The following is a 27,476-nucleotide window of genomic DNA, read 5'->3' on the forward strand; positions in this document are numbered from 1 at the left end:
GGCCCCGCCCTAATCTAAATCAATAACATTTCCTCGTGTCGCAATATAGCGAATCGAATAATAAAAAAGAGAGGAGAATCTGGGTTTTTGTGTGTTTGAACAGCGGATTAGCGAGTGATTGCTACTTACTTATCGCGCAAAGAGAGCGAGAGAGAGAGAGACTAGTATCTATCAGCGCTCTCCTTTCATTTGTGTGTTTTTATGGGCGACAATCTTATTCATGGCCCCCGCCGTTATGAAATGTTTTTCCTGTTATTGTTACGAGGGGCCGTAGAGAGCGAAACAACAACCAAAATAGACACACCAGACATGAATACTGATGAAGAAGAAGCTGCTGCTGCTCCGAGTAGGTTTTTTTTATTTTTTTTCCTCCCCCCTCCATATATATAAGAGAAGGGGGGCCAAAATGGAATAATAATCAGAAATATTACAAGGACTCGATAGGAAACCAACGGCTGTTGCTCCTACTGCTGTTGCGGGACCCACCATCGGCTGAAAAAAGTTTTTTGGTAGCTCGGCCTGGTTACTTTTGTGCTCTATGTGTGTCACAAAAACACATTTTTTCGGGGGGTAGTGGGTGTGCGGATGGGTAAGTCACTCTATAGAAACCAGCTCTACACACAACAAAAGATTCCTCTCTCCCCTCCTCCTAACCCAGTAAAATGAAAAATAATAAAAACTGAAAAGAGCAAAACGGAAAATAGTTAGAGGGGGCCAGCAAGCCATAGCATTCTGGGCGAACGGTAAAGGTCAGTAAGAGGGGGGTCAAAGTGAATGGGAAAAAGAGCTAGTCCAACATGTACAACCAGTCCCAAAAAAGCGAAAAGATCTTCTTAGTTGATCCCCCCCCCCATGTGCTTTTGAAAACGGGGCGCTCTGTTCTATTCAAGAACCTTTTTTTCTTCTTTCCTCCAAATACCTCGACTCTCTCTTCCTCCCCATATACCCCCCATCAAAAAAAGAAGAAGAATATTTCGGGTGTAGAAAATGTGTACAAGAAAATCCTCATCCTGAAAGGGACCCAAAAGGACCGAGGAGGGTAGCCACTAACTGCCTCCCACGAGATAGGCAAAGAAGAAGTTCCCTTTTTTTTATTTTTTGGGTAAAAAAAAAATTTTAAGTCGAAAGTTAAGAAAAGGAGATGGTGGGTCAGACTCTCTTTTCCCCCCTTATCCGAGAGGGAAATACCGGATTTGGTATGTGTGGTATATTCTCTTTACAGTGTGTCCCCCCCCCCCTTTTTCTTTTCTAAGAGTTAATCGATAATTTCCCTCGAGTTCCACTTTGTGTTTGGAGGATTAACTTGGCTTTTAAAAATCATCAGAGTAAAGGGCTTTTTATGGCGGGGGGTTAAAAAAAAGACGAAAATGTTTCATTCCATTCTATTCTTCATCTTCTTTTAGCTGGGAAGATGGGATGCACTGGAACAAGTTCCGCATTTTTCATTGTATATGATAAATGTTTCCCAACAATGAATCTACCGTACCCCATCTTCTCTTAAAAAGAAAACGATTCATTCCGGCCTCTGACCTTCTGAATCTGATGAACCATTTCCACCATCACTTTTTTAGATGTCGAGAAAACAAAAATGTGAAGCGTTCCGATAGAATTATTTCGAGTTAAAGAAGTAATAACGTACTTGGTAATAGAGTTGTTGGGTATTTCACACAATAGGAAGAACCCCCCCACTCACGTAACGATTCATTTCAAATGAGTTTTTTTTTAGAAAGAGAAAGAGCAAAAGGGACTTTGTTACACTCTTACAAAAACGATAGAATGAAAGAAGAGAGACCCCCCGACCAGGAGTCGACTCGTTTCACGCACAAGATACGGTATGAGCCGGTCATCGTCTCGTCGAACCGTGAATCCATCAAAAAATAAGAACTGGAACCACTGGGGGGCCCCCAGTTATTTTTTTCTATTTTTTCGAGGGGTAGTCTTGTAGTAGTTCTATTCTCTTCCGGATGTGCGATTTATATAAATATTTTTTCGTTACTCTACGGTATAAACTCTTATTGTGTTGTTCCATCGCACGTAGTATACTGGAACGACGGCGGGATTGCCGCGGTCCCGTTTGGTCGTCGGCTGAAAGCTATTTCCAGCCAGGAAAAAAAGAAAAATAGACGCGGTTTGCGTGCGTCCGCCGTTGCCCGCGACGACACATACAAAAAATAAACCGTTCCACTCCAAGTGGGAGAGAGAGAGAGTCTTTATTACAACAAACCTGAAACACCCTTCCTTGTACGGATCCTATTTTTTTTTTTTTTTGTAAATTAAAATTTTTCGAGGGAACGTTCTTGATGCCCCATGCCAAAAAAAAAGTTAATTTGTTTCAGTTGGGTGTGTGTTTAAAAGTTTTTTTTTTTTTTGTTGTGTGTGGGGGCGGGTAACTCCACGGCCGAGTAAAGAAACACATGAGAGTCTCTCTTTACCGGAGAACTTTTTTTTTCGGTTGTAATTTGACACTTTCGACGTCTGGTTCTGGTTTTGCGCGTTTTTTTGGAACCCCCCCTCACACGGCTGGCTGGAATTCGTCTCTTTCCACCACAGAGTTTTGTGCGCCCCCCTTAAAAAACTTGAGACTTTTTTTCTTTCTTTTTTGTCTTCAGCAGCTTTCAATTTCATTAACTTATATATTTTAAAAACAAGAAAAAGAACCAGTTTTTTCTCTGTATGTGTATTTTTCTTCCCCTTGGAGTTCATCAAGAGTAAAACAAAAAAAGAAAAAGAGATCTACATGTCCGGAGTTGAAATTCGACTCCGGTGCACAACTGTGCCATCCAATTTCATTTTCCCATGGAACAAGAAGAGTTTTTTTCTTCTTTTCTTGGCTAGGGACTTGTTTCTTTAGTCGCAGTGTACATGGGTATATCTTTTATTCAAATCAAACAGTTAACTAGCTCAACCTATACACCTAAAAAAGGAGAGAATATCATTCGAGTTGTTTCGTCGGAGACTAATAATAATGAGCTGTTGGTGTGTGTTTCGTTTGCTGCGCCAATGAGTCGATGATCTTTTTTTTCTCTGCCCACGATGGCGTGTGGCTAGTCTCACGTGAGGCCGGCGGAAACGACGAGCTCACGAACCGAATCAACTCCGACTCTATACGTGTTGTTGATCAGTAATTGAAGTCAAAAGGAAGTCGAATGAGATAGAAACCCTCAAGTTTCTTCCCCCCTAAAATAAAAAAGAGATGGTGAGGGGGGAGGGGAAGTGGTACACACGTTGCATGCGAAACTCTCTTCTCTCTCTCTCGTGGGGGTCTGCTTCAAGTTAGCGTCGCTCCGGAGTCTAAAAAAGAAAAAAAGAAAGAAAGAAGAGTGTTTGGCGGGGGAGGGTATCCGTCCGTCTGGACTTGACATGTCTGGGGTTGACGGCCCGTTAACTTGGTCCATCAAACGCCCAGCCGACCGACGGAAACTCTTCTTCTTCTTCCTTATAGGCCTGGCTGAAAGGGAAAAAAAGATCTATACCGTCACGTAGCGACTCGACTCATTCATGCATGCGCTCATGCGTTGATGAGATCTTCTCTCGACGATTCCGGTCAACGCCGAATCCTTTGGTGTGTGTATCTCTTTCCCATTTGGCGACGGATTTAGCCTAAGAAGAAACAGGATGCATTTAACTCCATCGACAGATGTCAAGGAAACGTGTAGACTTGGTGAACTTTGCTTGGGGGAAAAAAGAAAAAAGAAAGAAATCACCGCTAGAGTAAACCCGTTTCCTAGGTGAAGGCATCCGCATTTGATATATTTAAATATGCGCCATTTATTTTTAGAGCCGCGGGTTTTTTTAATTCTACGGCTGGCGGATGAGAGATGTATTGGCACGTGCCTCAAATGACACTATATACCACCACCACCACTATACTGCATGCCATCGTCATGGAGAAAGTAATAGTGGACGTGATGATGATGGTGGTGGTAAGGTGGGCCCCTCGAGCGTGTGCTCCACTATGTCTGTGTGTTTTTGTGTGTGTACACAGTTGGCCTCTTCTTCTTCCAACCCAAATGACAGTCGACTGACCGGGCAAATCACAGTCCCTGTCAGGAAAGCGATGATGCATCGGCATTCTTTTTTCTCTCTCTCTCTCTTCCACCTTTTGAGGATTACACGCTTTTCGTGGTTGAAGAGAAAAACCTTATTTATCCTTTGCAGAGAGTTACACATTTAATATAAAATAAGACGCATTGAAATCAAATTGTGAATTTATATTTTTTCCCCCTTTTTTATTTCTCTCTCTCTCAAAAAACAGATTCGTCAGGAGAAGCCGTACTACATAGCCGACCCAGAAGTCGACTCCCTGGTGAGTTTTACATTTATATTCTAATTCTCTTGTTATGTCTTTGTGTGGTCTGTTTCTTCTTTTAGCTCTGTGACTTGGGCGTAATGGAATTGGGCGTGATTTCAATGAAATAATAGGACCGGGGGAGGGGGGTTGTTCCATTGAAGAAATCAATAAAAGAAAAATGCGCATCGAGTAGAACGGAAGAAGAATAGAGGAGAAACAACAACAACAACAACAACATTGTATTTATATAGAGTGCATGTCGTTTGGGTTCGATGGCACAGTTTAGACAGATTATCGGCGGTCGTAGCGGGCCATTGACTCTCGCTCGATGGGGTAGTAGTTGGTTGGGGGCAGCCCCTCAACTTTTATTCATCGCTTTCTCTCTCTTTGATTTGTCCTGGGTGCGAGCGCTATTTCTTATGATTTAATGCAGGCAAGTACATGTGAAGTCTTGGGTGGCTTCTTCTGTATAATAGTCTAATCAGAATGGGCAAACTTGGTAGAAATTCGATACCTCCAGTCTTTTTCTTCTTCTTCTTCTTCTCTGCCGCGATCGTAAATTGTCCCTTTGCATCAAGACCCCGGAGAGACTCTCGACGGTGGCAGGAGCCGCACACAAAACTCGGTGGAGCCTTCGACGGTTTCCGATTTGAAAGTCAATTGGTCGCGCTCGAGCGGCCACTTCTTTTTTCGTCTCTCTCTGGGTGTCTTGTATTCATCACGTCATTCGGCCTGGCCGCGGGATCGCATTTGCTCCTCGCCACGCTCCGGCCATCAAATTCCATTTGATTCTTTTTTCTCTCTCTCTCTCTCTCTTTTGCCTTTTTCGGCTCGTAGACGTCAGAGAGAAAATCAACCCGTAAAAGAAAATAAAATAAAAAAAAGAGACAAAAATGAAATGAGAGAAAGAGCTGCCAAACACTTTGGGGTCCTCTACCTGTGTGCTCATTCACCGTGTCGTTTGCTCATCCCGTGTCGAGGACAAATCAACGTGTATTGCTCAACTCAATGCCGTGTCTATGATACCAGCGCTTCGTGAATTCTTTTAAAAAACTAAAAATTTTGTTTGAAAAAAGTCTGGAAGGTCCTTCTGTCGCTCGGTGTGACCGATGCGCTTCATATCGAACCAACGAGTCAAAATTTGTATATTTACGAGCCGTGTAGCAGCGGCGCGGCCCCGACTCACGGGCAAATGATAAGAGAATAGTGTCAAGAACCGTACCGAACGGCGGTCAAGCGGAGCCGTTTTCTTGTCGATTTTTAATTTTTATTTTTTCAAAATTTTCACTTTTCAAAAAATGTCTTATCGTGACGACGGTCTTATATATTCTGTAATCACTTGTACACAATATGTCGTAAAAAAATTGACTAAAAATATGTTTTTTTAAATTTTATAGATGGTGCAGGCCATTCAAGTGCTCCGGTTCCACCTCCTGGAATTAGAAAAGGTAAAAAATTTGTTGAAAATTTCATTTCGATGTATATATCGATGGAAAATAAGTATGTACGTTGAGCGATAGACTTTGATGTGCACGAGGCATAGGCAAAGTTTATTTTGGCAGGTGATACGGCGCTGCTGTTATATAAGATAGTCTGAGGGTGGTGGTGGTGGAGGGGTTTCGAAGCGATTGGCAACGGGGTTCTTGAGGAGATGGATGACCTATTCATTCCCATCTAGTTTGGTCTCACCATTTTCACGATGAATAGATGGGTTTTCTCCTCGCTGCGAGAAAGAAAGAAATCGAGAACGGAAAAAGCCTTGATGAGATGCTGCTGTTGAATTGCCGGCGTCTTTGTGTGTGTGCGCGCCTTGCAAGGGGGTGGGGGAGGGGTGGCGGCGGTGGGAGGGAAATAAAGAAGAAAAAGGAGGTCTGCGACTGAGCGAGGAGCTGTCACGAGCAGGTGACGGCGCCGCCTGCTGCTGCTGCTGCTGCCTTTCCCCACCCGACGTTTGCGCGCGTGCGAGAAACATTTCACTCGCAGCCCTCCCACCGTGTGTCACTTGCAGAGCACATCCCTTACACAACACACGACTATAGACGACTAACATCGACTCGTTCCAATCCCGCCCTTTGGGGCCCGCCAGATCCCCCTTTTTATATATTTAAAAAATAAAAATGCGAAGAATAGAAAAAGAACCTACCGAGCAGCGGCCCAAAGAGAGAACCTGATAACACAAAAGATGCCGTTCGATCGTTTGTCACGGAAACGATGGATGTAAATCATAGTCGAGACATTTCGTGACGCTAGTGATGAAAGCTTTACATTTCTTTTGATTCTGACCAAAAAATAATAAATAAAACTATTTTGGTTATTTTTATTTTTTTGCTCGGGCTGGTGTATATTGTGACATTCTGCCGAGTGAGACATTGCGTTATTCAGTTATCTATTGGTCTCTCTCTGATGATGATGATAAAACATATATATATATATATCCGTCGTATGTATAGTTAGGGCGTCGTATACAAATATAAATGTGTTGTGCAGATAAGGTGGCACGGCGTCCTTGGGAAATTCGAAGCCGATCTAATGATCTCTGGCAATCATAACAACCGTCATCGTCATCTTGGTAATGACGTGGAATGGCATGAGACGGATCGGATGACGAGACGCGTAGCTGGCCAATGCGCCGGAGGCATTGCTTGACTATAGTTGACAAATGATGACGTTTGTGTGTGTTTTCCATCATTAATTTATTTCTTTTTTTTTCGTCCGTGATTCATTGGCGAACGACAACAGGTTCACGAGCTGTGCGACAACTTTTGCCACCGCTACATCAGCTGTTTGAAGGGCAAGATGCCCATCGACCTGGTGATCGACGAGCGGGACGGCACCAGCAAGCCCGACCTGGGCGACACCAACAACAACTCGGGCGCCCATCACGCCCGCGCCTCCACCGCCGACACGAGCCACACGGACGGATCCAGCACACCGGACGTGGTCAGTCTCTCATTTTGTGCCTTTGCATCCATTCTTTTGTTCCTTATCGCACTTGCTCTTCCGTCGATGACTTTTGTGTGTGTGACGTCGTTGACGTGTTACATGCGCAAATGACACGAGCCATCACAGTCGGTGTCGACGTCGGAGACGGACGACTTCCGATCGTCGCCCGGCAGCCCACCAGGCCGTCTCCAATATTCTATTGACGTTATCATAAGTCACACCCGACAGGCACACACAGAAAAATCTGATTTTGTTTTTCCCCCTTTTTATTTTTATTATTTTGGGGGGGCCATCGACAGGGATGACACGATCCAGTCACAGTTACTGCCCGGCCACAGTCGTTTTTATTTCGTTTTGTTACAGCTTTGGCGTTTACAGCCCATGTGTGTGTGTGTGAGAGAGTCTCTCTAAATAGTTTTCTTTTCTTATCTGGTGCTGCTCGTTGGGTGGGTGGGTGGCAATGGGACATGGAGGAGAAGAATATGGGCGACGAGGTATTAGCGGCTTAAGTGAATGTTATGTGTTGCGTACGTGGGAAATCGCCGGGGAGTGTTGTTGTGTTTGATCATTAGGACCTTCTTTTCTTTCTTTCTTTCTTTCCTTCCTCCCCTCTCATTCGGTTGGGACCAACGGACCCCGGCGTCTGTGGGGGAGTGTGAGGGGTTCAGTTCTTTCACAGCGTCATGGATATATAAAAATACAGCCGGACAATCCGCTCAGCGTCCGCGGTCGCCGCTTAATCTCCTCCCGTCCGCCAATTGTTTGGTGCCGCTGGCCGATTGTCGGCGCCCGCGCGTGTGCTGGCCAACAACTGTGAGAAAAAAAGAAGAAGCTGAAATGCTTTTGATCAATAGGCCGTTGTTGGTTCTATAAAGCCCATCATTTGCCATCAGTTGTGTCTGAGCGGGTGGTGGCCGTCCGATTTGGCCGATCGACCGGGAGTTTGGAAATGAATCGAGGAAGGGGGGGCTAAGCGTGCAGCATAGAAAGGGGTAGAGGATTTCCACAGTAGACACACACGTTCCCTTCTGTACCATAGAAATCGGGCAAACATTGAGGGTGACGCTTGATCCGCTTTGGGGCTTGTCGTTTGCCACCAGCCACGTTTCATCCTCGGCTCTCCTATGTTTATTTATTATGATTTTCTATTTTGAAATACAGTTTGAATCAAATTCAAATGCTCTTGAAAAACCGCGTCATCCCCTCGGCTACCATATGACAGCAAACCGCATCGACCATTCATGAGGAGGGTCTGTTTTTTAATCCTCGTCGATTGATCCTCTCCTCCCAACGGGGTCCGCAAACAAACAAACAAATAATAGACAAAACACCGCAACAAAACTTTCACACACTGAATATCCCCCACTCTTTTGAAAAATCGTAAAGAAAAAAATAGTCGTCGTCTGTTTTGTATTTTATTTGTTTCCCCGTTGAAAATAACGGGCTCGTTTTTTGGCCGATCACAGGGACGAAGGAAAAAACCTTTTCGGTCGACATTTTAAAAGTCTTTTTTTTTTCCTTTCTCCTTGCCACTCGAATGGACATTGTCGCCGATAAACCGTATCGGAACCCAACAGGAACGCAGAGAGAGGGGAGAAACTAAAGAGAGAGATAGGAAGAAAAGTCCATCGCGTGAGTGGAGTCAACTCTGCTTCTTCATTTTCTTCTGTAAATTTAAACCAAAATATTTTTACGTGAGGGGCTGCCGAAAATGCTCATTTTCAATTCTCGTTCAATAATAATTTTTTTCCTTTAAAAAAAAAATAAAAGTCCAGTAGAAATATGTCGAAAAAGTTGAACTGCGCATTATCAGCCGAAGCGGGAAAGTCTAGAGTTCATTTTTGTTGGGTTATTTGTGTGTGTGTGTGCCGTGTGTGTGTGTGTGTGTTTGTTGGCGTGTTATCAGCTATTGACGCTTGTGTTTTGTCAGATCGAGACCGTCTCTATAGCTCATCTACACACCGTTGCGTTGTCGCGCCGCTGTGCAGCGGGAGTCTATGGCGTCGTCCATCGGGATAAAAACACAAAAAAACATTTGACAGTGTTATCGACGGTTTTTCCCCCCCACCGCTTCTTTTTTTTTCTTATCCATAAAAGGGAGAGGTACTGTAGGCAAAAAGGATCCCGGCGTTTGTGTGTGTGTGTCTACAGTGCGCCGAACGATATAAGACTGGGCCGGTATTATTATGACTATTATAACTCTCCCCAGCGGACAGGATAAATCAATATGGGTCGGTTGGAAAAAAAAAAGGATCCGAAAGTTACTCAAGTAGACGAGGAGGAGGAGGATACATGGCTATTAGGATAGGACACGAAAGTGTGTGTCTATCGCTAAAAGTTTGGGTTAAGAGTATCTCGTCGTCAATGGGTCGGAGGGGATGTTGACCGTCGTGGTGGTCCAGAAAGATGAGCATTGAGCAAGAATCAAACGTGATGAAAACGGGAGAAAAAAGGCTTTTTTTCTTTTTCTGGGAGTAGGAGATGATGATGAGAGTGGTGGGGTGGATATGGGACGGTGGGCGCACGCGCTTCTCCCGTCCGCTCACGGCTGACTGGATCGCGCAGTAGATGGAAAGGGAGAAAAGATGTTGTTTTTCATTCGCCTTCCCAAGAAAAGAAGGAAGGAGTTGATGGACCGTTGATGGTCTTTGCGACGACCCTTGCGGACGCGTCTTTCTGACCGACGGAGCGCAACGACGCCACTCGGAAATCCACCCTCTCCCGCCGCCGCTGCCGCCGTCGTCTCCCTATACGCATCTATCCCAAGGCGGAGTTTTCTTCTTCTTCTTCTCTCAATCTATCGGCCCATTCCGCTTGCCAACAGCTCCCGCAGCCCAGCAGTTGAGCCGCTCCTGCTATACATGGGGTCCCCCACAATCAGAAACGAAACCAACCGTTCCGAATAATGACTCTTGTCGGTTACTAGACGAAACTGCGGAGACGTGATGGAGATTTCGTGCCGCCTTCGCTCTACCGGTACCGACTTTGGACGGGGAAAAATATAAAAATAAAAGAAAAACCTGGCGAGCAGAGAGAGAAAGAGACTCGCCCGTCGGTTTTTATGAGATCGACACGGCCAGATTAGAGCCGACGTTTTTTGGGGGCTCCGCACACACTGAAGGTGGTCGTGGATAATCTGGATATCAGGAGCGATAGAAGACGTGAACTTTGACTTGTCTAGCTGATAAAATAAAACGACGAAACAACTTTTCCTTTTCTTCACGTTTTTATTTTATTTTTTCTCCCCTCTCTCTCTCCCGTTGAGAGAGAAGCGGCCGGCCCATAACTGGGTCATTTGCCCGTCTTGTTATCAAAACGAATTGCTCATTTGCATTGTCCGCCCATCGGAAAAAAAACGAAAAGAAATTTGTTTTTTCACGATCAGATTTAATTCGTTTGGAGCTCGTTCCAGTCAAACGGATTGTTCTCTCTCTCTTTTTATTTCTCTTAATCTACCTTGATAGATGCGACGGAATCAAGTCAAGTGCATTTCTTTTCCGGCCCCCAGAATATGTGTTAAGCCGGGCTGCTGCTGCGGGAAACAAGATGGACGGCCTTGTCTTCTTCTCCTTCCCAAACGATAGGGGAGGAAGAAAAAAACTTTCTTCTTCTTCTTTTTCTCTTTCTGTCGTCTTGTGAGTGAAATATATACCGTCTCTTGTCGTGGCGGGCGCAATGCTGGAACGGCCGTCGCACGGATCTCTCTCTCTCTAGCTCTCTCTTCGGCAGAGTGAAGCATTCGAAACAGACAGGGGCAAGCGTTTTGGGTCGTGTACGAAAGGGGAACAAAAAGAAGAAGAAGAAGAAGAAGAAAGATCCCAACTTCCCATTCTCCCTCGTCTTTTGGCAGAGGCCATCAACCGAAGATTTACGAGTGTGTCTCCCACACAGCAGTTCACACAGGGAAAAAGGGGGTGGGGAACCGAAATGAAGAAAATATCTTTACTCTACTATCCTCTCCAACAGCAGCAGCAGCTCTAAGTAGTATATATCCTGAATAGACTTAAAAGACTTGTAGGGTTGGATGGGGGTATTACACTCACACATCCCGTGGAAAATGGAAACTTTATATCCGATATATATATAGTATAGGATGGGATATAAGTTGGGGGGACCCCCGATGAACCTTTTTACTTTGCCCTGTACTCACTGGCTGCTGGTTGTGACACCGTCTAGCTCATATGCCCTGCCCGGGATGTAGTACAACTCGTTTCGGATCCCCCCGAAACTTTGCGTATACAAATGACTAAATAACGCGGTACTACACACACGAATCTAGAAACTTGTGTACAGTTTGTGCTAATGCTGAAATAGTTGAGACCCGCGGGGTGAGAAGAGAGCGGGGGATGCGTGCGCACGTCTGTCTCGTCCAATAACGAAACGACTTCGTCTCTTATAGCCTATTGGATCCCGAGGAAGAAGCAACTTATTGAACCGCACACACCTGCAACGTTCGATCCCATTGTTTGCGGGATAACCAAACCCCAAAAAGAAATTCTATTTTTGGTGGTGTAACTTTTGTTTGGGTGTTCCAGTTGCACTTTGATCTTTTTTTTTCCGAGGGTGTACACTGTGCACATCATCCCTGGTTCTCTTGTCGGGAGTGAAAGAGGTTTTTAGTAGCGATGAGATGACTATTGTTCCATTTGGCCAGGGCCTTTGCTTTTATATGTTATAACATTATGAAAGGCAGCAGCACTAAGGCGGAGGGCCTTTTGATGTGGGCCCAGGGAACGACAATGCGCACAACAATCACCTTCTGCTGCTGCTGGGCGCATCACGGCTCCAAAAGGGAGAGAGATGGTTGTGTTGTTGTTCTGGTTTGAGTCTTGTGTGTGACAACCACAGAAGCCGCCGCCGCCTTTGCCTAGCTGCAACCCTCTCACCCAGGGAAACTTTTGGCGGAATAATACGGAGCGTGTTGTTGTTGTTCTTGCTAGACTCCTGCGCGGCTTTTGTATTTAGCCAGTCATTAGGAAACTGTGGGGGAGAGAGAAATTTCCACCCCCGCCCGTTTTGAAAAACTCCACAGTTGTGACTGTATAAAATGTCGCCTCCCCCCACCACCACCCTCGTTTATACCCACCGACGTCTGTGTGTGTAGATGTGTATAAATATATATACAGACGGACATTGTTGTCAGCTGAAGAGATGCAAAAGCAGAGCTCTCGGCGTCGGCTGGCGTTGGCAGGTCGTGCGGGGGGACATGGTCGGCTGGGAGAAGAAGAAACCATCCACACACACACACACACACAACCACGGGACACACAAAAGATGGCCTCCTCCTATCTGGTCGTAACCATCAAACTCAACAGCACACACAAAAGCAGCTCGTGCAGTTCCACCCTCTTTTTCACATGACCATCATCTCCTTTATATTTTTTTAAGACGTCTGTTTTTATTTTTCAAAGTGGAGAATTAAACGAGAAATCGTTAAAAAAGAAGAAGAACAAAGTCGAAACACAAAAAACACACTGAAAAATCATTCACGAGACCGACAACCGTGTCAAAATGGTACCCAACATCACGTGGGGGTCATAATGAGCATTCAGAACAAAAAAAAACATTTCAGTCGGGCAGATGCCGAACACACAAAAGGCCTGAAAAAAAAAACACAGAGAGAAAAAGCTCAAACAAGTCCGGCGTGTTTTTTTTTTCTCTGGCAGCGGGTCGGGATGGACCATCCGCCGGGGCCGGCACAACTCTTTTTTTGACGAGGCAATTGATAGTTTTTTCCAAAGCGTTTATTTTCTTTTATTTGTGTGAAAATGGTTTCTTCTTCTTCTCCTCCGAGAGCAACAACAATAAGACCAACAACAACAACCCAAAAGTGTTTCTTTTTCGCCCTGCCCACCTCCTTATGAAAATGAACGGGCAATCAGCCGACAGAGATGATGGAAAAGAGGCAGTGGCCCGTCGACGTTTTCTTTGACTTTGAGCGCCCGTTCAATGCCGTCAAGCTGTCACGTAAACTACGACGGCACTCTCGGTCGTTTACAACAGCAGCCGCAGCGTCCTCCCGCCCGACTCACGTTTGAGACTTCCTGCGCAGCAGCAGCAGCAGCAGACAACTCGACGTTCCACGATTGGAATTTCACGACCTTTACGTCTCTCTTTCTCTCTCGTCAAAAGATGATAACGTTGACATAAATGATGGGGACGAAATCACGTTCGTTCAACAATGGACGGGAGGGTTGGTAGAAGAAAAAAAAACAGCTGATTTATTGACGACCGGCCCATCCGCCCTCCTTTTCTCCTCCCACCACCTTCCATTGCGCTCTTGTTTTGATGATAGGATTTTTCTTTTTCTTTCGCTCTTTTTTTTTCGTGTTCAAAGTTGATTTATTGACGTTTCGTCACTCTCCCGTTTTTTGTTTTCCTCTTTCTACCTGAACCGTTTGCTGCCCCGCTCGCTAAATCTCTCACCTTTTGAGCAAATTTCAGGGTCCGTGACAGTTTTGTTTTTCCCTTTTCTTCGACAGTGTGTGTCGGGGGCTGTCGGTAATTTTCTGCCCGTCCCGTTAGACTTGTTATTACAATGATTCTCTCCTCGTCTTATCTCTTCCCAATCCTTTTTTCAGGGTTTTCTTCTTCTTTTATGTTATTTTGAACATTTGTTTTAAACATGGCTTTGCCCTTCACCATTTTTCGGCGGTAACAATTTCCTATTTCAATCAACCGACCGCAACTTTTGTTGGTGGAAAAAGAAACAAAACCAAAAGTTATCGACATTATATAGGTACATATAATATATATACAGTCTTGTATTATTTAACAAAAAAAAGGAAAAAGAATAATAGCCTCGAGTGAAAGCGGTGTGAGCGAAAAAAAAATAGATGTGGTATATTTCCGGATGAGTTTGTTATTTCTTTTACACATGAATATTACCTTATACGAATATTTTTTGGGGTTTTTTTTTCCCCTCTGTGTTATCGACACAGTTGCGCACACGTTACGAGGGAATGGATGTTGAAGGAGGCGGGAAAAGGTATCAAGGGAAAGAAGAAGAAAAAGAAGAAGAAAAAATAAATATCCAAGAGAGGAAGGGGATGATTATGTTCCACCTGTGTCCCGACCGGTACACATCTTACAAGAAAATAACAACAACAACATGAGGGCCCATGAAGAGAAAAAGTAGTTCTCCACTTTGGGTAGGGAGAAAAAGCACACACACACACACACCTGGCCGATGAAGAAGAAGAAGCCATGGAATTACACATGGAGAGTGTTTTTATCTTTTCCTTTTTCAGAGAAGAGAGAAACATTTTTTCATTCCCTCTTGTGTATGTGATGTAGACTTTAGTTGAGGAATCCCGAGACCGGATAAAGTTGAACGAGTATCAAGATAGCGAGAAGGAATGAAATGAGTACAGCCGAGAAGAATAGGAAGAGTTGGCCCGAGGCTGACCGCTAACCACAGTCATTAGGTCGCTTACACGCTATGCGTTGCCTTCAAGATGCTTATTAGGGCTTAGCCTCAAACTGTGCAACAGTCCCATTACAGCTAGAGCCTCTCTTTTTTCTTTTTCTTCTTCACGGCTAACGAAAAATGGTGTACATGTTTTTCTTTCTTTTTTCTTTTGGGTAAAGGTGGGTCGGCCGATGCCTTTTTTCGTGGGCTGTGGAAGACGCACACATATATGTAGACGCACAAACATGGTAGAAATGAAATGGATAGAATGGGAATCATAGAAGAAGAAGACCAGATGGCTGATGCCATCAACTTCCCCTCTCAGAAAAAAAAAGAACCGAACCGTTATTCTCTTTATTTTTTAACCCAAAATAGGAAAGTCAGAAAGAAGAAGAAGAAAAAGGAAATGGACAAGAATCTCGAAATCCGATGGATATAAAAGTCGACATGAGAAAGGAATCAGGGGGGAGAAAGAGAGGATAGAAAGGACTTTTGTGTTCGATGATGACAATCAATGGAACCAATTCGAGGTACACAGTTGAGCAGAGCCTTCCAAGTCGTTTGGGCGCTGCCAGATAGCCTCCAGATTGGGATTCCTCTTCTTCTTTTTCTTTTTATATTATTTCTCTGTGTGTTCTGTCTCTTCTCTCCCAGTTTCCCTGGCAATCCCGACCGACTCGGTCACGACTAATGACCTCTTGATTTGATTCGTTTGTAAAAAGAGTGAGAAAAAAAGAATTGGTCCGCTGCTCGCTGAGGGGGGAGCGAGCGATGTACACGCACGAGTATTAAGGAGTACGTACCTATATAAAGCGCCCTTGACGTGGCTCGTTTGATTTCCGATTGTGACCAGCATATACATCCAACTCACGCTTGGCACATCTGTAACCTCCCCCTCTCTCTCGCAACCCAACCACATGAGAGCTCCAACCTTTTTATTTATTTTTTTCGAAAATGTTGAGACCAGAAACTGTTCGATCCATAGCTGGACCCTCTATCTCTCTCTCTCTCTCTTGTTCATGGGTTTTTTCTTTCCTTACCTTGGGCTTTTGGCTATTTGAAATGGAAGGAGCAAGGAGCGCGCAGGAGCCCAGTCAAAGAGTGTTTGAGGGGGATGGGGTAAAAGTGGGGGCCATGTCGAATAAGAAGCAGCCAGACTCGTCCATTTGGCTGCCATCGGTCCCTGAAAAGCAATCCGTTGATTAGATCGAGTCTGCCAGAGCTATGGGTAGCGAGAGAGAGAGAGAGACAGTAGAGGGGAGTTGCTCTGCTCCTCTTTCAATGGCGCACAATCGAGTTAAGGCCAAAAAGGAGAGACGAGGGTGTGCTGCTCGGGAGGGGAGAGAGACTTTTTAGCCATCGATTATTCATCGCGCGGGACTTCGGGTCGGGTCGTGCGCGCCAGCGCCGTCACCCCTCGCCATCGCATACAGAGTTCTTCTATACTCTTGACGTTATATCGATTGGTTGGAAATTCCAGCCGACGCTCGACTCTCTCTATAGCAGCGGGCAGACGAACAACTCTGATGGATGGATGTCTGAGCGACGTGGCACTGGATAAATCAACAGTGTCCGAAGAGGATACACATCCAGCAGAGAGAGAGTCGCAACTGAGGTGTAATATAGGGTACACAGAAGATGGGGGAGAGTAGTGTGCAGCATGGCGGAAGTAATCGGGACTTTGTGTATGTGTGTGTGTCAAATCCGACTGTCCCATCTGCTTCGTAATCGGCGTTGCTTCTGTGCTGCTGCTGCTCAAAAGAGCAACGCGCAACCCCCCCCCCCCCCCGCCCGTTATGTAGCCCCTGCCCCTGCCCCCCCCTCTTACTAGTCTCTGCGGGCAAGAGCTTTTCAGCCGATTGCCTTTTTGCGCTTATTTTGCGCGTCCCTGAAAAATTCTTCTTCTTTTCCTCTCCCGCGTCTGTTGTTGTTGTTGTTGTGTGGACTAAAGAGGCTACGGTCACCCGCTCTCTCTTGCGTGTTTTCGTGTCTAACGCTCGTAGCGTGCGGGATGATGACAAAAGGGGGCGGATAGGGGCGCCAAGATCCGCGCAACTGATGTAAACAAGGGTTCTAAGAATATACACACGCCAGGAGCTCTACTACACTCCCTAGTGATGGTAGAGAAGAGGAAAAAAACGAACAAAAAAAAATATATTTAAGGCCACGCGTCCGGGATCTTCTGTGCCCGCTCTCATCTCCAATTTCCTATCGACTGATTGTGTGTAGGCCGGAACCAGAAAGAAGAAAGAGGAAAAGCTTCTTCTTCTTCTCTTCTTCTTCCTTGTGTATTATTTCACCCTCTTGCACAGCCATCACACAGGCGTGCGCCGGGGCTTTGATCGGTTTTGGCTCTTTGTGCAAAGGGAATAAAGAAAGAGACGACGACGGTATGACTATTATTATATAGACTTGTCTCTTTCTCCCTATTCGTTTCTGTGTGCGTATTATTCAAATCGAATGAAGGAAAACAAGTCGCCGGGATAGATATCCGGATTCAATTTGCATTGATGAGCCCCTCTACACCACCACCACGCACACACACACACAACTGCCAGAATGGCTTGCCGAAAGGAAGAAAATGCCGGGCAACAGGGCCAGTTTCCCCCCCCCCCCCTTTTGTGTTTTAGCAGCGTCAATTTTATGTAAACCGTAACACACACACACACACACACGAGTGTGTCTATAAGATACTGCGGTGCGCTACACGGCCTCTAGACTGTATAAGTCTACGAGTCCATAAACTCGTGGAATAGACATCATTTATTTGATTGTTTCTTTTTATGCTTGAAAAGACTGAATGAGAAACTTTGCGACGGTGAATATGTCTTCCGGTCGGAAGCGTCAAAGTCTCGCGCCTTATTGTTGGCGCCCGTTTCCCTCCGCCGATGATTTTTATTTCGCCACTAAAATAATTGAATTTTTTCTTTTTCTTTTTTTGGTTATTACAGCGCCCTCCGTCGTCTTCACTGTCGTATTCAGGACCTGGTAATGATGACACGCGGTCGCCCGGCTCAGTCGGAGGCACTCCCGGACCGTTGAGCGCCGCCCCGCCCCTCTCACAGCAGAGCGTCGACAACGTCAGCGAAGCAGGTAGGCACAGCACCGTTTACCACTTTTAAATGACGAAAGCCACCACCAACCATCAACGTTGGGCTTCCTTCAGTCTTTCGTTGGCTCCTTTTTTTTTCTTTCGGGTCTGCGGTTGAACTTTTACTCCACCCACCGACGGCATTCCCATTATTATGTCGAATGCTATCCCGTCATATTTTTCTTTTTTTCATGACGGACCATTATTTTCTCTTGCGTCACCCGATAAAGAAACCCCCAAAAAAGAAGAAGAAAACAATTGATTGCCTGCCGTCCTTATCGGTCGGTTCTCTTGCAGATCATCAGAGAACAACACAGCGCTGTCAAATCGACTGATGCCGGACTTGTCTTTATCAGCGGCCCTTGTACCTTTTTCGGCAACTTGTTTAACTATTTAGGAAGAATCCCGTTTTCTCCGTGATACGGTCGATCACCGAAATGTGCGGGCGATTATGATGATCACGTTAGCCATTTCTCTCTCTTCTCTGTGTGTGCAACCCGTCGTCGGAAATATTAAATAAAAATAATCAAAATAAAATAGGAGCCGGTAACCTAGTAACGGGCATTCAGGGACATCCCCCGATAATGCATTCAATGGGTGAAGGCCTCTCTCTCTCTCTCTCTCTCTCACCGGTTCTAACACGATTTGTGCTGGCCTGCCACTAGAGACGGACGCAAAAGTAAGAGAGCACATCTCTCTCGTCCATTGATGAATTGTATCGATAGGTTTCTCTCTCTCTTTTTTATTCTTCTGTCCTTTTTTTCTGGGTGGGGCCGCAGTGTACTAGAGTTGATGCGATTGTCGTGTATGGATGGTGAACCCATGCATGTTACATGTATATATACGTCTGTGAGGGTTTTTTTTCGGGGGGAGGTGTACTGGTTGGGGGGAGAGAATTGCAGTGTGTGTAGCGAGGGGTGGCTAAGGAGAACGAATTACGTCAATCCATCGGGTTAAGTGCTCTCGTCTCTCCCCCCGCAAACCTCCCAAAAAACCTCTCCCTTTTTGCATCCAGCGAGAGAAAGAGACAAGGGAAAGTTCAAGAGTTTAGAAGCCTCTATTTTTTAAAACACGCCATCCCCCCCAGCCCACCCCCCTCCTTGTGTTATAGGACTCTATTTACTTATACGGAACTTTGGCTGGTGTGAAAAGGAGGATTTTCCAGCTAGGAAAGTACTACAACTAGTCGTTAGATCTTTAAGTACTTTGGATTGTGCCTTTCGATGGGGGTGACAGTACTATACTACTCTTGGAAAGGCGGCGGACAATAGTCCCGCAGAGTAGACGGGGCCGTACCTTGTCGAGAGATACTTGACACAACAACAACAACAACAACACGCCAAGAGATCGTCGTTTGAGACTGTCAATATTATGGGCCAATCTTTTCATTGGGAATTTTTTCTACAAATTCAAATAGAACAAAATCGGAGGATCCAGCTGCGGGATTTTGCGCCTCCATTTCTTGGCGTTTCATCAACTCAATGGGGGTCTATGTGTTTCCTCTGGGGTTTTATTTCGTGCTGCTAAGTCTAGAACGAGTGCCTTGTGTATTGACTCGTCGCCTCCTCGTTTAAAAAATCCCACATCCTTGGACTCTCTTCTCCTGCGAGAAAAGGGACTTCCAGGAAGAAGAACCTCCCTATCTCTCTTGTGTGTGTGTACGTACACGAGTGTTAAATTTAGAAAAAGAGGAACGGGGACCCACCTCCCAGCGACGCTGCGAGACTTTCTTTCGACAAAGTTCATTTTGCCTCTTTGCAGCCTCGGTCCCTTTTGGCTTTGAATTTGACTCGTAGGGGAAAAACAAAAGTTCCCCTACAGTCGCCCCCAACAACGTCAAATGTCTGTGTGTGTGTGTGTAGAGGGGAAGAGGAGGAAGAAGGAGGAGGAGGAAGAAGATTTTTCATGCGTTCGCCATGTGTGAGTGAATGGGCCAGCCTCACTCTTGCGGCTGCTGTTTTTCGTAGGGAAAGAAGAAGAAAAAAAGAGCGTCGCCGATGGACCGCAACGAGTGGCAAAGTCTAGTCGGGTAGTGTAGTAGTGCCGAGCTTCTTCTCCCCTATACAACCGCCGAAACTTGATGGGTTATTCTTGTACTGCCTATAAGACGTGGGATGTGTGTGTGTGTGTGTATATATACGTCTCTCGGCAGAGGCCAGACTTTTGTTTATTTGGCTTGTGGTTTGCTAGAGCTGCTTGTGCTCGTCTTTCTTTCGTCCTCTACGCCACTTCTTCTACTTCGCTCCTGCTGCTGCTGCTGCCCTTTTTTCTCGACTTTTAAATATTTTCCTTCTTCTTCTTTTCGGGGGCCCTGTTGTGTTTTCTTTACTCTCTCCCTTCTTGTCCAGGGGAATTTGAATTTGAATCGGGCCAGCGTGCAGACGCGTCGAACCAGTTCACTCTGCACTCTCAAAAGGGGAAATGTATCAAACTCTCGCGAGCTCGTCTCTCTCTCTCTCTTGATTATTCGACGATTTTGAGCGAGAAAATGATCGCCATGGCGTGCTCTCTTCCATAAGGGGGGCTATCGATTGCCAAATGTCAAAATTCATTCAATAAGAAAATGATGTGAAATCATTTACATGCGCACGCAAACAATTTTCGAGAGGAAAAACCCGTTTCTCTTCTTCTTCGTATTTTTTTTTCATTGCCCTTAACGAGTTCACATTTGCAAGTCGACAGAAATTGAATCCTCGTGTCCCGCTTTTATTCCACGAAATGCGCGTATAAATAAATATCAATTTTTCAACATTTAAATAAGGGCGACACAGCAGCAGCATCCAGCATAATGGAATATCTAGGTTGGATGAAATGGAGTTTGGAAATGTGAAACACATCTTGTCTCTCTATGTTCCTTTCGCCGCCGACATTTTTCCATGTTCTTCCAGCGACTTTGGTTTTATTTTTTCTTTCTTTCTTTCTCCCCTTCATCTGCCTTTTTGAAACGCATCGAATTTCACACTTTTCCCTTCTTTCTTACCAAGTTAAACCTGACATTCCTCGAATGCATTTTCAAATAAGAATGTTTCTCTGAGCTGCTCGCCCCCCACCCGTCTCTTATATAAGGCTTTAACGTCACAACGATATCGCATTTCTCCTCTAAAAAGTCTTCAAGTCAAACGAGTCTTGGACAAAGACACATTATAACAGTGTGTGAGATTTTCTTTTTTTTTTAAGGGAAAGAAAAAAAAACAACCCAACAATTGATAGCTGGCGCTTTTGGTGGTCCGTTCTTTTTTTCTTTCCCGAGCTGCAAACGATGATGTGAAACAAGTCGAGCGTTTTGTTTTTTCCCGGCTCGATTAGCCCGACACTCCATTTGTGTATCAGCACAGCATATGTTTTTGTTTCTTTGCCTTTGTGGGCTGGGAGTAGCTAGTAGTAGCTGATGTGTGTGCCCCGTCGTCTTGTCATTGATGACAACGGCGGTGGCGCAGGGGGGGAGTTGCCCGGCTGCGGTAGTAGCAAGTGACAGAAGCCGTCAGCAAATCAACCCACCTATACTACTACTACTACTACTACTACAACGTTCATGTACACACACATATTTTTCTTTCCCATTCTTTTACGAGTCCGCTTCTTTTGCCCGTCCATTTGCAGCTCATTCATCACCCGGGCTTCTTGTTGTTCCTGTTGTCTCCGACGACACTGAGCCTCCAACCCACCGCCAGCAGCCAGCGGATCATTCTTTCGCCCGTTTTCGGTTGTGGTGTGAGACTTAAGACTTCTTTTTTTGGGGGGGGGCGTCTTGTTTGTTGTTTCGGGTTTTTAGTCGGATATAGTGACGAGGGAGACAGACAGACAAACAGACGGGAGAATCAAAGAGCAATGAGCCACACGGATGGGTTGTGTGTGTGTGACAAGATGGAAGGGGGGAGAAGAAGGAAAAAAGGCAAAACGGACGTTTAAAAACTCTTGTCGGTTTATCAGCCACTTCCGCAACCGCCGCCACCACCACGAGGGAAGAAGAACATTCATGGCCGTCAATTGTCGCCCCCCGAAAAATATATACAGCGACTTCGGACTTGTAGATCATTCAGAAACAATCGCCATAAGCCACAGCTCAAAAATAAAAACGGAGCCAAACGACCGAGGATGTAGACTATAACTCGAGTTCAGCAGTCATCACTGCCCGCCATTTATTGTTGCAAAACGATACAGACGGACTCTTTAAAACGGAAAGGCTTTTTTCTTTTGTTTTTTTGTTGGGAAATCCCCTTGGCCAGTTGGATTTGTTGTAGAAATTTAAAGGGAATTAACTTAAACTGGTTTTAGGGGGATTCTTTTCTTTTCCGTCTATGTCGTCCGTCTCTTCTTATTTCTCTTGTCTACTCTTCTTTTCTTTTTCCTTGTGCGTTGTCGAGACGCTCGTAAATCGCCCAGGCCCCTACGACGTCGACGCTTCTTTTCTTTTTTCTCCCCGACGCTCTCTGCAGTTCCTCCTTGTGCCCAACCCTAGTAACCGTAGCCCCCCCGAAAACAGCATCTCTTATAGAAAGACGGGCCAAACTGCCTGGAAGTAACGACCTCTCTCTTTCTCTCTCTCTCATTCTCTTTTTCCTTCCCCTTTTTCCATCTCTCTCTCTCTTTTTTCTGATTCTCTCTTCACAATCTTCTTCTTCTGAGAAGAAAAAAGACACAGCACAGCACACAGTCTCACAGACAGACACAAAACTGGCACTGACCCAGAATCGTGAAGCATCAGCTAGCCAGCTGATATCTGCTCTATAATCACATCAAATATCATCATCATCATCATCATCATCATAACGAGAGGAACTCTGTGTGTGTGTGTATAAAAGTTCCTAAAGTCGGGTTCTTTGCAAGTCGTTATCGTGACGGCTTGATCCCCTTTGCAAGGGCAGCAGCAGCTCGGACAAATTTTTGTTTTGCTTCTCTCCTATAAGATCTATATGGAAATCTCGTGTCGAACTCGTTTGAACGACATGGCCGACCCAATTGCCAGCAGCAGAAGAAGAAAAAAGAAAGAAACCGAAAAAAGCTTATAGAGTTGAAGAGCCGAGGGAGAAAAACTGCTGCAGTCAGAGGAAATGGCTCCTCTCTCGGGTTTCTATGTGCAGCTGTCGCTGACTTGTCAGACGGCCCAGTCAATTCACTAACTTTGTGGCGAAAGAAAGTTAGCGGGTGGGGGGGTTCTTTTGATCAAGTAACAGAAAATTCATTCCACTACAAGTTACACATTTGTTTCATCTTTCCACAGTAGGAAAAGAAAAAAAGAAGACTTTTTTTTTGTTTTCAAATAGGACAGAGAGCAGAAGGTTCATCCAACCGGTTTTCTTGTTTTGTTTCTTCCATCTTCTATTTCCTCTACGAGTTTATCCAGCCATCCTCCTCCTCCTCCTCCCCCTTATCCCTAAAAAAAGAACACTGGACCCTGTGATATGTGTAGGCGATCTATGAGCTGATACATGAGTCCAGGTATATACTAGGAGGCACTTTTTTTTCTCGCTACAACATACCTCTGCGCCATAAGTTCCAGGTAGATAGACGTCAAGGAAATCCCACACTCGATCTACTCTAGACAATAACACAGTTGAAGATGGGGGGGATGAAACAACAGCAACAACAACAACCCTCCCCTGGAAAATAAAAATAATAAAAAAAAAAAACAACAACAGAGAAGAGGTTGTGTTCGCTGGCGGCTTCAAGTCTGGCCCGGTTTTTCTCCTATAGAGTTCTTATATATATTTACTAGAGAGAATATACTATCTTATTGATATGCAACAGGGGGGAAAAAAGAAAAACCTCCTATTTTTCTCTTTACCTACTTGGTACTACTACTCTCTACTCTACACTACCTACCCATCTTCTTTGATATTTCTGGGTCCGTTCCAGTCACTGTGAAGTTTTTAACATGCGGGTTGTTCCTTCCACGCCGAGTAGGAGGTAACCCGAAGAAAAAAATCTGATTGAATAATAGCCCGCGTCGTTTGAATTGTTTTTCTTTTGTCTCCGTGAAACGAAAGATGATGTGACGACCGAAAGAATGAAAAAGAAAAAAAGGAGTTGTGTAGTGTTGAAATCGAACGCCAACAAGAACAGGAGGAGGACAGCAAATTGAGTATATATTTTTAACAGACCAGTAAAACGGGTTGGTGATTCTTTTGTCTTTTCTTCTTCTATAACTCACACACACCACCGAATGCAATCAGGTTGGGTAGCCCAAAAAAAGAAGAACGTGAGCAGAGAAGAAGAAGAAGAATAAGAAAAAAGAAGTCTTTTTGGTGGTGGTGAGAAATGTTATTTCCTCGTCTGGTTCGGGCTGGGGCTCTCGACGTGTGTATCTTTTTCCGTCGTAGTTTGTTACTATTGTTGATGTTGTTGCGTTGTGAGAGTTGTTTGGCTTGAAATATTATAATTGCCAGGGTCTCTCATCGACTCGCACACACACACACAGAGAACGTATAGACGAAGTCGAGGAACCGAGGCCTCATCGCCCAGGGCCACTCACGGTCTTAAAAAGAAGAAGAAACAACTGCGTATAATATATTAAGTCGGGTTTCTTAGGTTTTTCCTTTTGTCGTTTTCATTCGTTTTTTTTTTCTTTTTAATTCTCGATTTCCCTCACTTTGACTTCTTCTTCTTGTATAACCAAACCAGCCAATGTTACAAACCATAACTACCTGAGCTATTCTCTCACTGCTCCGTCTAATAATAAGACTCCCGCAAGCCGCAACTCTTACGGCTATACGGCGATATCTTTGTCTTGTATAGAATCCGATCAGTGTCTTTTTTTCCTTTTTCTTTTTCTGTAACTATTATTATTGGTTGGCCGTCTTTTGTGTTGTTCGGAAAAGTCTTCTCACACACGATCCGCTGTGTGTGTGTGTTAGTTGCCTTCCAAGGTCTATTGACACCACGTCATCATCGTAGGTGGCAACGGACGGGAAACATGGAAATACTTTAGTGCCTGTGTTTATTTCTCGCAATCGGTTTTTGAAGGGACGAGTGGGGAAGGCGCAGGAGATTTAATGAAGGGCATATCGATTGGTTGGATTCCTCGTCTGACAACCTGGGCGGAGCTCCGGCGTATTGTTTTTGATGTATGAAACGAGAGATAGAAATAGAAGGGGGCCCAGGCAAAGAGAGAAAATATTGGAATGAGAAAAGAAAAAATAAAAACGAAATGAAATGAAGAAGAGAGGAAGGAAAAAAGGGCTGATTGGGTATTGGTGGAGTTGCGAGGGGGAAACGGTTGTTGTTGTTGTGTGTTGTGTAGTGTCTAAGCATAAATCTGTTGTTTCTTGTTTTTTTTTTCTTATTTTTTTCTTCTTCCTCCTATGCTTCAGCCGGAGCCAATAGCCAGTGGCGAAGAAGCGTTCCCAAAAGAAAGAAAAAAGCAATCAAGACTTGTGTGCGTCTTGCATACCCCTTTTTCTCCTTGTATATAGTACCAACGGAGGGATTTGTTTCCTATTGATAAGAGATGGGAAAGAGATATATATATGTATGGTGTGCCGGGCGGGATTCACGGAATGAAAAAATCCGATCCGATTCATTCGGTCCGTTTCCATACGAAATGAATCGGCGTATGGCATGGAACAGCTTTTTTTTCTTTTTTACATGTAGGGCTGGGTCCGTTTGGTCACGCCAAGACGGGCTATCAACAAATCAGTAGACGAAGAAGAAGAAGAAAAAGAAGCAAATATCTAAAAGAAAAAGAAACGAAAATAGGAAAAAAGATTGTGCAACAACAATGACCACCCATGTTGTTGCGATTACCATCCCGTTGTGTGTTTCACCAGACGGTGCGTAATGAGATTGACTCTGTACACACATATATCTCCGAATCAATATTTTACTCGCGCAATCAAAAATCAGACGGACAGTATAAAATGCGCAGTCGTACGAGCGTAACGGCCAGAGAAGAAGAAGAAAAAAAGAGAAAACTTTTTTTTTTTTTTTTAACTTTTTGTCTTGATGAAGAAGGAAATCAAATAAAACGGAGGAAGTTGAAATGCATTTCCGATGGACGACTGCTGTGAGTTTGCTGGACGGAAGAAGAGAGCTAGGAGGCCTTCCTCCCGGCTACTACTCCACGTCCATGAGATCCACGCTCGGCTGAACCGTGACGTTGCCTTTTGCGGTGATTCCCTTTGCTCGATCGTTTTTTTTTTCTTCTTCTTCCCCCTATTTTTTGAAGGTTCTTTTTTCCTTCATTGGGAACTTCTTCTTCTTCTAGTTGGTGTGGTCTTGTTTTTTCTTGTTGCGTGTGCCGACCGATCGACGATGGCTACGACACACCTGTCCGCCGCTTCGGCATTTTCTGTCGATTTGAGGATAATAGGAACGGGCGACGCCAAGCAGTCTACCAAAGCTGCCGTCGTTAAAAAAACAGAAGAAGAAGAAGAAGGTTATTTTATATTTTATTTTTTCCAAGAGGGGAGAGAGAGAGAGAAGGAGGGCAAAGTAGGAGGAGGTGTATATATATGTATGTGGTGGTGTTGCGGTGTAGTTGCCGAGGTGAAGTGGGAGGAGATATGGTGAAGAGGAGCAAAGTCGTGCACAGCGCCGCCGAAGAGAGAGAAAGAGAAAACCGCAAGAAAACGACGCCGATAGAATATGGACTGTAGGCACGCTGAATGGAGCGTACAACTATTTTGTAGGAGAACGGCGATGATGATGAGAGCTCATGGGAGAGTAACCTTCCATTTCCTTCAACCCTCAAATTAGCCAAATTTCCGTTGTTTTTTCTCTCTTCTTCTTGTTTTTTCTCTTTCCAGCCCCATATAGACAGACGCACACAGCACAGCGGCTCGATGGAGAGAGACGTGTCTGTGGGACTTTTTCCTCTTGGACGGAGAAATCGACGAAAGAATTTTTCGTTTCGTTTTTTTTCCATTTCCTTCTATACATTTACTTTATATTAGATTTCTTCTTCTTCTCCTACCTCTCGCCGAGAGATTGTCCAATGTCGTGAGCGCTTGCCAGATGTTTTGATTGGTACCGCGCTCGTTCCCCCACTAGAGACGAAAAAAAAGGCCCTCCACTTTCTTTATTTTCCTCTACACACACACACATGTGTGTGTATCAAAATCCATCAAGAGTGATGTATTCCTTACAAGTTCCAAAAGACCCTCTTCTTCTTCTTCCACCGAATATCATAACCTAAACCTCCTATACTCCACTGGCTGTTAATGGCCATCGAGGGGGTTACGCATACAACAGGACGACGAAAAAGAGTTGTGCATAGGGAAACATTTTTTTTTCTTTTTCGGCTAGAAAGAAGAAATAAGGAACGAACGACGAACACAAGAGGACATAGAGTTTCTTTCGGGGGGGAGAGAAGAGAAAAGAAAAGAAGAAGAAGGAAGGCGAGTGGTCATTTGTCAACGTCAAGTCCGGATGGCGCGGAGCTGCTGCTGCTTCGGGAGTAATATAAGAAAAGGAGAAAAACTTTGAGAAAGAAAAGAAAGGGAAAAAAGAGTTTGACGATGTAGAAAAGAAGGAAGAGCTCATCATCGGGGATGCCATTGATGGCAAAGATGCCGAGGAAAAGGAAGAAAAAGTTCTTAGCAAATCCCAGTGGCTGGTTTGTTGTGTTGTATGATGCCTGGACCCATTGAATTACGCTCATGTACACACACACAATTCTGGAAACGCTTTGCGGAACGTTTTATTACGTATCGAGATGTCCCTCTGTAATAATCCTGGAATGATCCTCCACCCAAAAAAGAAAAAAAGGAAACTTTTTATTTTGTTTCCTCCGCCCTCTTCCG

The 27,476-nt window shown here is 44.8% G+C and overlaps 1 protein-coding gene and 1 long non-coding RNA gene across 2 annotated transcripts in view; one reads left to right on the top strand and one right to left on the bottom strand.

Moving 5' to 3' along the window:
• LOC124337552 (homeobox protein homothorax-like) overlaps positions 1 to 27,476 on the top strand; it is a 70,813-nt gene that overhangs the window by 6,786 nt on the left and 36,551 nt on the right. Inside the window, exons 4-7 of the mRNA XM_046791580.1 lie at positions 4,256 to 4,306; positions 5,689 to 5,739; positions 7,031 to 7,231; positions 17,597 to 17,738. Coding sequence (XP_046647536.1) covers positions 4,256 to 4,306; positions 5,689 to 5,739; positions 7,031 to 7,231; positions 17,597 to 17,738 — 445 coding nt within the window. The remainder of the gene's footprint in view (positions 1 to 4,255; positions 4,307 to 5,688; positions 5,740 to 7,030; positions 7,232 to 17,596; positions 17,739 to 27,476) is intronic.
• On the bottom strand, positions 5 to 24,939 carry LOC124337553. The gene is made up of 3 exons (XR_006917415.1): positions 24,650 to 24,939; positions 18,860 to 18,869; positions 5 to 79 (listed from the first exon to the last, which is right to left on the bottom strand). It is a non-coding gene; the product is annotated as an uncharacterized LOC124337553 (long non-coding RNA).

The sequence above is a fragment of the Daphnia pulicaria genome, chromosome 4 (genome assembly GCF_021234035.1).
Source record: "Daphnia pulicaria isolate SC F1-1A chromosome 4, SC_F0-13Bv2, whole genome shotgun sequence".
NCBI lineage: Eukaryota > Metazoa > Arthropoda > Branchiopoda > Diplostraca > Daphniidae > Daphnia > Daphnia pulicaria.